Source organism: Manis javanica, chromosome 11, assembly GCF_040802235.1.
Source record: "Manis javanica isolate MJ-LG chromosome 11, MJ_LKY, whole genome shotgun sequence".
Classification (NCBI taxonomy): Eukaryota; Metazoa; Chordata; class Mammalia; order Pholidota; family Manidae; genus Manis; species Manis javanica.
Window position 1 is genome coordinate 47,398,088 of NC_133166.1, and position 12,086 is coordinate 47,410,173.

A 12,086-nucleotide genomic window follows, 5' to 3' on the forward strand; every position below is an offset into this window, starting at 1 on the left:
TGTGCTATTGTTCATGTTTTCATTTGGAATTATTCAGGGGGTTTTGTACCAAATTTTGAACTTTTTTTGTAACAAAATAAGTCCATTTTCTTTTCAGTACAGATGAAATGATCTGGATAATAAACAGTTTGATCAGTTTGGATCACGTGGGGCAGAGAAAAGGAGACACAGTTTTAATGAAACACAAATGTTGCTTCGCTCTCTTTTTCTAGGCCAAAAGTCACATGCCGCCGTGAAGTAACATTTAGGAAGAAAATATTTTTGGTTCTGAATGGCTTACATGAAATAAATTTGCTTTTTATAGGTATCAGGCATATATTTACCATTTGAATTCGTGGTGAAGGGGTTGTCCAGGTCTATGATCTTTTCTCCTTCATGAGATCACGTTAAAATGTATACATATACAAGAAGATTAGAACTTGGCCTTGCGCTCCACAAAAGACATCTGATCTTTCAGAGTGACTTATATTTGAAATATGTGTGACTTCATTATGGAAAAATCTAAAAAGATTTTAAAGAACACTGATTCAGAAATACCATATAACCGTAACTCCACATCTAGGAATTAACCTGAATAAAACAAAATCTCTGATCCAAAAAGATAGATGCACCCCTATGTTTATTGCCACATTATTTATAACAGCCAAAATGTGGAAGCAACCAAAGTATCCATCAATAGATGAATCGATAGATGTGGTATATATATAATATATATATATATATATACAATGGGATATTATTCAGCCATAAAAAAATGAAAGAAATCCTACCATTTGTGACAACATGGATGGACCGATAGGGCATTAAGCTAAGTGAAATAAGCCAGGTGGAGAAAGACAAATTCCATATGATTTCACTTATATGGGGAATCTAAAAATAAAACAAAACAAAACAAAATGAAAAAAATAGCAGTAAACTTGTAGACACTGAGAAGGCTCATGGTTACCATGGGAGGGGTTAGGGTGGATGGGTGAAACAGGTGAAGGGGATAAAGGGGCACAAAATCTCATTCATAATATAAATTAGTCACAGGGATGGAAGTACAGCATAAAGAATACAGTCAATAGTTCTGTAACATCTTTCAGTGTTGACAGATAGCAACTACACTAGTTGGGGTGAGGATTTAATAATGTGTCTAACTGTTGAATCACTACGTTGTCTACTTGAAACCAATATAATATTGTATATTAACTGTACTTCAATTTTTAAAAATCAATAAATAAATAAATAAAAATAACACTGATTCCCCCAAAGACAGAAATATGCTATCGTTTGCCTTCTTGGAGTTTGCTAGATTTGAGGCTGACATTTCGTTTCATCTTCTTGTTAATTATGCTTCATTACCCTTCATTGCCCTGTTGATGAGATGATTTTCCACAATGACCTAGACAATTTATGCACATATTTTTTTGAGCTTAAGAAAAACTGGCCTCCGTTTAAGGACAGAACTATTCTTATATAATTTTTGCTTTTTAACATTTAGATTTTTTATTTCAAATATAGATGATATACAATATTATATTAGTTTCAGGTGTACAACATAGTGATTCAATAATTATATGCATTACTAAATGCTTATCACAATAGTTGTACTTGCCATCTGTCAACAAAGATATTACCATATTATTGACTATATTTCCTATGCTGTACTTTCACCGCTGTTACCATTTTATAATTGAATGTTTGTGCCTTGTTAGCTCCATTATTAATTTAGACCAGTTTTCTCCTAATATCAAAAAACAAGGCATCATTGACCTGAAACAGAAGTTTAATTTTACAAAGCACATATACACACACAATACTGAATTATTAAGTGCACCATAAAGGGCTTTTTCTCTTTATAGGAAAAGAACTTCCTATATGAGGATTTTGAAGCAAAAGGCCAAGGTTTGAATTTAAGTTTTACCATGTATTACCTCAGTTCTTAATAGCTGGAGGGGACAGTTTTTTCACCTCTAGGTCTGTTTCTGCATCTATGAAATGGCGATGAAAGCATTAAAATCTAAGGACTGTTACAAGGAATTAATAAATGTACCTGACACAGGAGAACTATGCATTAAATTTTAAGTATTGAGAAAATGTGTGGTTTTGCGAGGGAGGAAGGATTTGTGTTCTTACCTATCTAATAGAGTATTCACTAGTAATATGTAACTGTTTAACTTTTAACTTACTTAAGATTAAATAAAATAAAAATTCAGTTCCTCAGTCACTAACCACATTTCAAGTGCACACTAGCACATTTTAAGTGAACAATAGACACACGGGACTAATGACTCCTGTATTTACAGTGCAACATAGAATATTTCCATCATCACAGGAAGTTCTAATGGACAGCCTTGTGCCAGGCCATCTATGGAAATAAGCAATAACCCATTTACAGTATTTTTTCCATTCCCATTGATAACCCCCTAGTCTGGGTATTTGATCACATTTGCCCACTTCCTTCTACAAGAACAATCAGACACTGGTTTTTATTTTTATTTCACTAAGAATGAATTTTTCACAAAGGAATCATGTTAGTTTCCTTTAGCAGAAAACCGGGCTCTAAATTTAGGTATTTAAAATCACCCACCCATGCTGATTTACCAAAAGGAGTCATATAAGCTCTAGTCAAAAGATATCTTTATCATTTTACCATTTCAGATTTTGTGCTTTTCAAAATGAAACAATGTTAAACATTTTTCCCTAAGTCTTAGTTAAAAATAACCAATATCCTTTTTGTTTCTCATTCCAACTGTTTTTGGGGTTTAATCCCTCCTCATAATCCCACTATACCTCACTCCCTTCTAATCCTTACACCTGAACTGGTCTGTTAAACCCCCAACTAGTTACTCACTCACTAGTTCCCCCATTAAAAAATTATTCAATTTTTTAATATTAGTAACACCACTGGACTAATATTCTTCAACTCAGTCTTGACTACATCCCTATTCAAGAGGGTTTAACTATTCCCCTCTGCCCACAAGAGAAACGCTAACATCTAAATTACTTAAGACTTCTTCAAGACTTCTTCATCTAAGTCTTCATTCAACAACTTCATGTAAGACTCTCCAGGACGAGGTGCCAAATCACCATTCTAACTGGCTACTATTCCCAGTTGTAACCCTCTACTGTAACTCTGTAACAGCCAAAGTTTTTGAAACCCAATGAAGTGCGCATGTTTCCATACACATTATCAGTGTCACCTGATTTGCTCTCTCCATCCTATTCTGCATATTTGAAATCTTATCCACCCTCCTTTGCCCAGATTAAATGCCACCTCCCATGTAAAGCCGACAGGAAGTGCATAAATACTCCAACATAAAGTGTTCACTCCCTGCAGCTATTCTGATCTATTCCTTTTGTTTACTAATGAACATTATCATGCCTCTCCCCATGTCTCCAGCTATAACAATGTTTAAACTATAAAGTGTTAATTATAAACAACTTTTCTTCCACCTGCTTCCTCTGCTGACACAGAGACAAATTTTTTAAAAATTTGCTGATTTTAGTGCACTTGTATCTTTCTGAATCTTTCTTTTACACAGGGTGAAAAAAATGTGCATCATTTTAAAACACATTTCTCCATTTCTCTTTATAGGTTCAGCTTCTGCATTGCATAAAACAAACAGTCACTGGCGGTGATTCAGAAATTGTAGATGGGTTTAATGTATGCCGAAAACTCAAAGAAAAAAATCCTCAGGCATTTCAGATTTTGTCCTCGACCTTTGTGGACTTTACAGACATTGGAGTGGATTACTGTGATTTCTCTGTACAATCCAAACACAAAATTATAGAGTAAGTTCTATTTATAAATGTCTCATAGCAATAAAACTGTTGACAGCAAAAACTTCATTAACTTAAGGCTTAAACACCACAAATCTTTGGTTAACACCAGACCTTTACTTTTAACTAACAGTTTAATCCAATTTTAGAAGAAAAGAGAAAAAATCTTTAAAAATTCTTTATCAAATTCCATGAAATCTGTTCTTAATTAATATAAGAGCTGCAACTAAGAGTTCATCTAAACTTCATTTTTCAAATACAAGTTCTACATAATTATGATAAGCATGATTGTACCAGTCAGAACCTTTTCAGTTAGAAGTAAAAGAATCTAACCCAAATTAGGTAGATACAGGAATTAAATTATGTCATTTGATATTGATCTCTCTTTACATCACCTTTTAGATTTGCCATCCTCTGGGTTGACTTCATTTTCAAAGATAATCACTAGAAGCTTTAAGTTTTCATTATTCTTAGAGATGGTTAATCACATCACACAGAAAGCACTCATTTCCCAATAACTACAACAAAGCTAGATGACTCACTACCCAACTTTCATCCAAATTTATCCTTGAAGCCATTTATTTTTACATTTTAAATGGGTCACCCTGTCTGCTGCGTGGAACAGAGGGATGAGCAGGAGCAGGCCAGGCCATCAGAGAATTGTGATTGGCCATTCCTGGATCACATGTTCATCTCGGGAGTAAGTCCAGCCTCATTGGAACCACATGGGCTAAGAATGAAACAGGGTTGTAACTCCAGATTGGTGCCAACAGAAACCATGTGTTGCTGTGTTCTTTTTTTTCATTAACATGATTTCACCAGAATTTTTCCAAGTACCTGCAAACACTGCAAATGTATCCTCTTATTTGAGAAGTGTCTTGTATTTCTAGGACGTGATTTATTTAATCATGAGAATGAATTTTGGGGTGTTCCAATTTTAAAATTCAGTTTATATCCTTCTTGTAGGAGAAATAGCCATATAATATGAAAATTAACTAATTTAACAAGTGACCAAATTCCCCAAAACACTAACTCAGCTGTTTTATATACAGTATGGCCTGCATTTATTCATTCGACAAATATTTGTCAAGGACAGCCAGTCTTTTTGGTGATTCAGATGCATCAGTGGACGAAACAAAGATCTGTGCCCTCATGTAGCTTCCAGTCTGATGGGAGAAGGGAGAGTTAGACATTTTAAAGCACACGAGTAACTTACAATGACTGTTAAAACATTTTTAAGTGCTTAAGAAAAAATGGAAAGTAGGGCAAGATAAAGAGAATCTGTAAAGCCAAAAAACTAGGGAGCATGGACTTGCCTCAGTAAAAGTGTGGTAAGGAAAAGCTTTACGGAGTAAGTGATGTTTAAACAAAAACTTAAAAGGGTAAGGGAGCCTACCCAGAAGAGACGGTTTCCAGAAACAGGTAAAGGTCCTAAGAAAGCCCACAGAACATGTCTGGTGTGTTCAATGAATAGGAAGGAGGCCTGAGTGGAACAGACTATTAAAACAGGAGCTCAAATGGGGGTAAGGTCATGGAATGGAAAGCTTGTTAGCCATTGCAAGTACATTGGCCTTCACTCTTAATGAAACAAGAAGCTGCTGCAGGATTTTGACCAATAGAATGACATTTACACGTACATACATTTATTTACATTTTAAATGAGTCCCCTGTCTGCTGTGTGGAACAGAGGGAAAAGCAGGAGCAGGAACAGGAAGACCCGTTTAGGAGGCCGCTGCCAGACTGCAGCCTGGAGGGACGGTGCCTCAGAGACAGTGGCCAAGGGGTGGCAGCTCTGTGGAGAAGGGTCTGTTCCAGCACGTAGGTTGTGCCAATCCGCATATTTTCCTGAAAGATTGGATGAAGGGTGCAAGAGAAAATACAGACATCAAGAATAAATTCTAGTTCAGAATAACATTCTCTGAGAGGTTAGTCATCAAGGGGGGGGAAGAGAAGACACAACATTTGGATTCCTAGTTTTAACAATTCCAAAATTATCTTAAAATCCCATGGCAAATTATAATTTTCTTGTGGCACAATGTAACTGCAGATTCTGCAAGACTAGTAGTGAACAGAGTGGAAAAAAAACTCTCTGAGTGAGATTAACTGAATGTTCATCAGCTGAATCATGATTTGGCTTTGTTATTTTTTGTAATAAAATTCCAGAATCTGCCCAATTTCAAGGTCCTGGGGATATCCCTAGAGAATACCAGTGTATTGATGTTGATACACTTAAAAATATGTTTTTAACAACAGGAGATGAAACAAAGAGGGTTTTCAGTTAGTTGAGGGCCTTGGTCTCCTGAGAGTTCGGGTTAATTTAATTTTCCTTGTGGTTAAATTTTTTGACTCTTTGGAGATGTCTATGTCCTATCCAGTATGAAAAGATCTTGGAGGCTGCTGACATAGTTAGGTATAATTCAGCATAATAAAAGCTTTATACAAATAAAGAAACTAGGATGACAATAAGAAAGCCAAGATTAAGCTATAGCAGGGCATCCTAGTGGTTGCAAGTTCGGTCACATGAATACAATTCCGATGCTTGCTGGAGGGACAATCTTGGCCAAGTGACTTATGCTTAGTAAGCTGCCATCTGTTTTTCAGGAGAAAGGGAAAGATAGTATCGCCTGCCATGACAACTGAAATGGGAACTATGGAGATAAGATACAGATGCCCTACCACTTGGCTCAAAAAGGGCAGAATAAATTTTTAGCTAGCTGAAATTTCATGAAGTCCAACACATTTGCTGGTGATAGATTTCAATGTCAGCTCTGAGTTTGTAGAGACCAAAGCGAGGAAGGAACATAATCGGTTTACAAGATTTCAGATGCTTCTAAAATCTGAAATAAATTTTCCCTGTAAGTCCCCATAAAATGTGATGTGGTTAAGGAATATAGTCAAAATACTATAACAAATTGGTATGGGGATAGCTGGTACCTAGAATTATCATGTATATAAATGTTAAATCACTGTGTTGTACACCTGAAACTAAACTAATGTAATACTGTGTGTCAACTACCCTTCAATAAAAAAAAAAAAAAAAGAAAGAAATAGAACTAAAGAGCGAAAAAAAAATGTGATGTGGTGAGCAACACCATAGTGACATTCCCACAAGTTGGAGCAGATCTGTGAAATATCTCAACTGTCAATGGTACTTAATAATGTCACTAATGAGTATTCACGGCACCAGCACTCTGGGTAGCCGACGATTCTACACTCATTTCACTGGGTTTTTTTGTTGGCTGATCACTGATGACATTTTGATTTTGCTGATTTGCAGCTGCTGTGTGGCTGGTTTATATTTAAATGCCTGCCCTTTATTATAGCTAATAAATAGGCAGTTATTCGTCATTTGGGGGGCTTTTTGCCCTTCCTCAGCACATAACCCTGCATTGGGACCTTCCTCTCACTCTGTCGCTGCACACAGAATTGCCTGCTTACTAAGACTCAATTTTGTATTTTGGGTTAATCTTTAAGATGCCAGCCACTCATCTCCTCTAACATTCGTCCATCCTCACAATAATGCCTTCTGTACACCTTATAACTAAATTTGCTTTCTACTCCCCCATGTTATTGCCGAGAATGCTAACTAATAAATTTGGGTCTTGTTTTCTCAGAAAGTAAATACCTGATGGAGAGGGTAGAGAGAAGCTGTTATACATGCACGCGAACAGAAAACTGATTGCTTTTGTCCATGTATGTGAACTCTTGGAAATGGATGATTCTTAATACAATGTACCAAGGGATGTGCAATTATGATGTGTCCTTAAACTAATGAATCACAATGTTCTTGTCGCTGACATGTGAGGATACATAAATGGACTCTAAAAGAGTCATAACTAGCATAACCATCCCCATCAAGGAACTATGGTGGTAATGAAAAAAGAAACATTGCCAGAGCGGCCAGGAGGGAAGATGCCCCCAAGAAGTTTCAAAGCCATGACATCATGAAGGATGGCACAGAGGGTATCATTGTTATATGTACAGGAAATAACACAGGGAAAGGAGGGCACTGTGGGTCAGGAGCAGGAGGACTAGAATCTTGAAGATAAAAGGCAAAACGGCCTCAGAAACTGTGAAAGGGATCAGAAACCAGTGTGTTTCTCTAACAGGACAATTGAAAAGTCAAGTATGGTCCTTCATGCCATTCAAACCTGAAGGTCCATAGTCTCTGATTCTGACTGACCTTTTCCTTGATTCTTTGTTCATAAAGCCACACCTGCAGGCCACAGAGTATTCTTTATGTGGAGGGATGGGTAGACAGGAGAGGGCCCTTCATTGCTTATGCAAAGACCTGTTCCTTCCTCTCATGTTCTTTCCCCAGTGTGGATTTAATCGGTAGTTTTCTGTCACTATCCCATAGGCAAAAGTTGCAGCTAATATCCCTTCGTGGAGTTTACCATTACAATGGCCACTGGCTCAGAGGACTGGATATTAGTCTGGGGCACAAAGCACAGAACCCAGAGCACCACAGTCTATAAACCACGAGCAACCATATTGTTCCTCCTATACCCTGACTTGATAATGGCTCACTCTTCGTGGTTGATCAGCTAAGTAAGATCCAGACCCCATATCTGTGTCACCAAGCCCTGGCACACATGAAAGTCTGCTTGGTTTGACCCATCAGGCCTCAATTCCAGTCAGCTGTTGGCTCATAATACCACCTCCAGGGCTGGCCAAGGGGTAATCCCAGGAGTAAACCCAGGCATTTACCCCACCGTCCCTCCTGTTTTTACCTAAAGAAAAATAAATTTGGTTGATGCTTAAGGACTGGATGAAAATCTGTCTTCCCAATAAACTTAAAAAAAAATTTCCTTTTGCCTCACTGATGCTCATGCCTTGCTAATTATAACCAGCATAGCTTCAATTCAGATATAATGACATCTTGTCTTAACTGAAAGCATTGAAATCTTATATTGTCATGATCACAAACAGTAATCTAAGAAAATATATAGAATCGCAATATTGGAATCTGCCAGGTACTAAAAAGACCTCGGCACTCTCCCCAGCTACAGAAAAAAATATAAAGAGTTGTATATGCAACAAATATTTATTAACTCCCTGTTACATCCAGGCTCTATGTTAAATGCTAGAAATACAGCATTAAATGAGACAGACTGTTGATCTTCTAGAAGCCTATCTACTAAGATGCATAGTGTAGATTGAAAGATTCAAGGAACATACCTCAGGCTAAATACTTCTTTCCCTGTGCCTCAGTTTCCCCATCTGTAAACTAAGGACAGAGTGAGAACAATGAAGTTTAAATTTTTAAAAATTAGATGTTTCTTTCCAATCATGCTCCAATAAAATCATATTTCAAGCCCCAATAGAGGAAACATATAAAACAATTGACCTATGAGTTTGTAACATAAAATAAAGTTTAATATGTAAAGCCTACTGTTTTGAAGAATGAGGAAAGAATTGGTTTCCCTAAACATAAAAAAATATTGTTTAACTGGAATCTCTCTGTAACATATATTTTAAATCAGTTTGACTCATTCTGACACTTATGAAGTAAAATTTCAAAAAATAACTGTTATACAAATGAATGAAAAAACAAATGTATACACTATACCAAGGAAACTTTCGCACCTTCTGTACATGTATTTGGATTCTTTAATACTGTATTCCCAAACATCTCCCAAGATGAATTGACCTCTAAAAATGTAAATAGATACTTCGTAACTTGTATATTTTAACTTTTTCTCTTAAAAAAATAGATTAGATGATAAAGGCCAAGTGGTTCGCATCAACTTCAATAATGCAACTAGAGACACAATATTTGATGTACCTGTTGAAAGAATTCAGCCTTTTTATGCTGCTCTGAAGGAGTTTGTTGACCTCATGAACTGTAAAGAATCCAAGTTCACTTTCAAGATGGATCCAGGTCAGTAAACACTTTTTCTCAGACAACTGAAAGGATAGATTTTCTTCAACTTTAGCCATTTAGGACACTATCTAGAGGTGCCTTTCCTAAGTAAATCATGTGGAACACTCAGCAGAATCTTTGTGAGTAGTCAACTTGCTTAACCAGAAGACTCCTGGCTGCTTCCCCCATTCTACTGACTCTCCAGACTTAAACATTTCATTTTTAACAAGCTCCTAGGTAATATTTAAGCACACCACAATTTAATAATACCCTCCAACCTAAAGCATAACTATTTGAAAGACAAGCTATAAGCAAATGAAGCCTCATGTCTGGTTTCAAGAGTGATGACTTATGCTTTCTATCTTGTTGGCCAGGCAATACAAACTGAGGCAGGTACTTAATTCTACCTTGGTAAATGAATAAAATTATCCCCAAGATTCCCACTCTGAAGTGCATGAGCAATGTTTCCTCATCTAGCTTCTCTGATCTGGCAAAGATATTGCTACCTGAAATAATGTAGTGCTCTAAATATTCCAGCTACTTAAAATAAAGGAATTAGAAAGCACTGGGTTTTTCTGGACCATCCCTACTCAGTAAAATGACATTAAACTTGAGGCTTTTGATAGCTATAGTAAAAAGTATAATTTCTATCTGCTATCAATTTGGCCAAATAGAAGATTCTTTTCTCTTGTGGTTATTTTTTAATTGATTTTTGGCATAACAAAATAATACTAGAAATCTTCTTAAATCCTCTACTATGCAGTCAAAGCAGGTTGATTTTAAGAGCAATAATATGCAAAATGGAAATACCATAGCAAAAAAACACTGAAAAATAGGAGTTGGAATCCAAGCTCCACCATTTAATGGCAGTGTACTTTTGGGCAAATCCCTCCACATCTTAGACCCTCTATTTCCTCAGGTATGAAAAAATGAGATAATACTCTTCAGGATCTTTATGAAGCTTTGAAACAATGTATGTAAAATAGGAGCATAAAAGGCACACCAAGAATGTCACCATCCTTAAAATTACTTGAAGCTTTTAAATTGGAAAGAACCATTTCTAAATACAGTAGTAACAATCAGGAAAAACAATTCAAAAGTTTTGCACAGAGCTTTTAAGTAAGAGATAAAAGTGTCTGTGGGAGCCTGCCAAACTATGTAGTTTAAGTGTCAAAAGGTCTAAAGCGGTTTGCAACCAGTGGCCTGATCTGTGTGGAAAAATAAATGTACAGTTTTATGCAAAGAAATGAACATATCATTTCTTGATGTGAGATATGCAAACAATGATATTTTTGTGCATTTTCTAACTCTGCAAACAATTTTTGGCACAAACACATAATTATTCATGCTGAAAATATCCTCTGTCTAGGTGATGTGATTACTTTTGATAACTGGCGCTTACTGCATGGCCGGCGCAGCTATGAAGCAGGCACTGAGATTTCCCGCCATCTAGAGGGAGCATATGCTGACTGGGATGTGGTAATGTCGAGGCTTCGGATCTTAAGGCAGAGTGTCCAGAATAGAAACTGAGTCTCCTGTCTGTCATTTCAGGAAGATTTCAATGATCGTATTTTGTAAGATATGGCAATGTTATTTCTCTTTAGAGACCATGATCTCTGTCATTTGCATAATTGATTTCTTTACCACTGAACATGTCATCTTTCTCACAAATTTTCTTTGTAATCATACACAATGCCAACTTAGATGTTGTAGCAGTGTTCTCCTCTTTCCACATAAAGCATTCCTTCTGTTCTATTGCATGTATGATCTAATTTCTTTTGCCCATATGTGAGAATCTTCAGAATGCCTATAGTTTCATAGCAAATAAAACTTTTCTTCAAAATAAAGCCTTTTTTAACATACAGCTTGTGTTTCAAATAAACTTATCTCAAATAAAATGTTTCTTTGTTTCCTACAGACTCATTTTTCATCAATGCATATGACTGTCTTTAGCACACTTGCAAAAAATCTTCATACTTCAAAGATCTGTTTTATTCACTTTTATTACATAATTCTATTATCCAAATTTCTAGGCCCCTACAACCTGGTGATCTCAACATTTCCTTTAACACCTGAATTATGACACCATATCTAAGCATGACAAATTAAGAGAAAATCCAAGCTCCCTAATCTTCTCTTATCCTAAATAAATACTCCTCAGAACTGCCAGCATAGCTTACACCTGTCCATGAATCAGTTCTCATTCCTTGCCTTCAGCTGATAACTAAGAAAGGTAGAGCCAGGGTGCATGTACCATTTATAAACAGACACAATGTCTGCTAACCTCTAGACAGCTTCACCTGCTGGTTTTGGCTTTTTCCATGGCCACTGACTTGTCCCCAATGTTGGGATACAGATGCCACTGCCAGTGATGGAAGTCCCACTCCTGTTGAGACCTGTCCCTTCCCTACCCTGCTGAAAAGAGAAGTCTCAGCATTATCATTTTCTGACAATC

General features: G+C 36.5%; 1 protein-coding gene across 1 annotated transcript in view; it reads left to right on the plus strand.

Annotated features, from left to right (window-relative positions):
- The window catches only part of BBOX1 (gamma-butyrobetaine hydroxylase 1), a 45,347-nt gene extending 33,818 nt beyond the window's left edge, over positions 1 to 11,529 (plus strand). Inside the window, exons 5-7 of the mRNA XM_017672654.3 lie at positions 3,581 to 3,777; positions 9,483 to 9,649; positions 11,001 to 11,529. Of these exons, the coding sequence (XP_017528143.1) occupies positions 3,581 to 3,777; positions 9,483 to 9,649; positions 11,001 to 11,161 (525 nt within the window). The 3' untranslated portion in view covers positions 11,162 to 11,529. The remainder of the gene's footprint in view (positions 1 to 3,580; positions 3,778 to 9,482; positions 9,650 to 11,000) is intronic.
- The last annotated feature ends 557 nt before the right edge of the window (positions 11,530 to 12,086 follow it).